At 45.3% G+C, this 1,140-nt stretch overlaps 1 protein-coding gene across 1 annotated transcript in view; it reads left to right on the top strand.

The window, feature by feature from the left end:
- The window catches only part of LOC119589098, a gene marked incomplete in the record, with an annotated part of 19,557 nt that overhangs the window by 18,007 nt on the left and 410 nt on the right, over positions 1-1,140 (top strand). The window contains 2 exon segments of the mRNA XM_037937675.1: positions 275-379; positions 914-1,140. Coding sequence (XP_037793603.1) covers positions 275-379; positions 914-1,103 — 295 coding nt within the window.

The raw sequence follows: 1,140 nt of genomic DNA, 5'->3' as shown, positions 1-1,140 counted from the left end.
CATGAAGCAGGGAAAGGGGAGGAAGGTGAGGAAGGAAAAGTGGGTGAAACGGCTTCACGTTTTACTAATGCCTGTTCGAATGCCTTCTCGGGTAAAAGATCCTACGCAATCAAAGTCAAGATTAAACGCCGTAATTATGTACAATTGGTGCTGCACAGTAATACCAAAAATTATTGCAGGGTGTGAAACAGAGCGTGCTGAAGTGCCATGCTGATTTGACTTCGTTTGGAAGAGGCCCTTGGAACGCATAGTAATGATTTTTTTTTCTCTTTAGCCTGCGAGGGGTGACGGAAGGCAAGCAGTACAACGCGATCCACGATGCCAATAGCGGCGAGTCCCTGAGCATGCAGCCTCCTTCGAGCTCACCGCTGTCAGCCAGGTAGGCCTTCTTCCCCGGTGACTTATTGACTTACGTAACGACTTGCTTCGATGACTTAATTACTTTCTTCGGTGACGCAGTGACTTTTTTCGGTGACTTAATGACTTTCTTCGGTGACTTAATGACTTTCTTCGGTGACGTAATGACTTTCTTCGGTGACGTAATGACTTTCTTCGGTGACTTAATGACTTTCTTCGGTGACTTACTGACTTCCCTCGGTGACCTTATGATATTTTTTCGGTGACTTAATGACTTGTCTCGATGACTTAATGAGTGTTTATACAAGTGTTGGTTAAGAGTTTTTGACAGCTATATAGGGGGTCATTATGAATTTTCGTTATATTTTTTTCCTTTCGTAGTTTTAATTATTTTTTTCAAAGTAAATGTGCCTTAGTATTAAATACTGAGACACTCCAATTTCCGGACTTGGAGAGAGATATTTTAGACTTGGGACTAAATAACGATAACTTTCATATATTGTTATCAAATTGTTAGCCTTCTTTCACCTTCAAAAACGTGACTCCTTCTCCGCAGGCGAACCGGCTTGTGGCTCACTGTCTCAGGCGTCCTGCACCTCCTCATCTACCTGACCTCCACCCTGCTCATGCTCATCGCCATGACCATGAACGTCTATCTCATCCTGTCTATGGGCGTCGGGGCCTCCTGCGGGAAAATCGCCATCCTCATCGCTCGCAGGAGGATGGAGGACGGCTTGTGCAAGTGACGCCAGAACAGGATTTCGCCAAAGCCCTGGGTGGTGA

This window comes from Penaeus monodon, chromosome 25 (genome assembly GCF_015228065.2).
Source record: "Penaeus monodon isolate SGIC_2016 chromosome 25, NSTDA_Pmon_1, whole genome shotgun sequence".
In the NCBI taxonomy this organism is placed as follows: Eukaryota; Metazoa; Arthropoda; class Malacostraca; order Decapoda; family Penaeidae; genus Penaeus; species Penaeus monodon.
The sequence above is the reverse complement of the archived record's forward strand: the minus strand, read 5'-3'. Positions and strand labels throughout refer to the sequence as shown.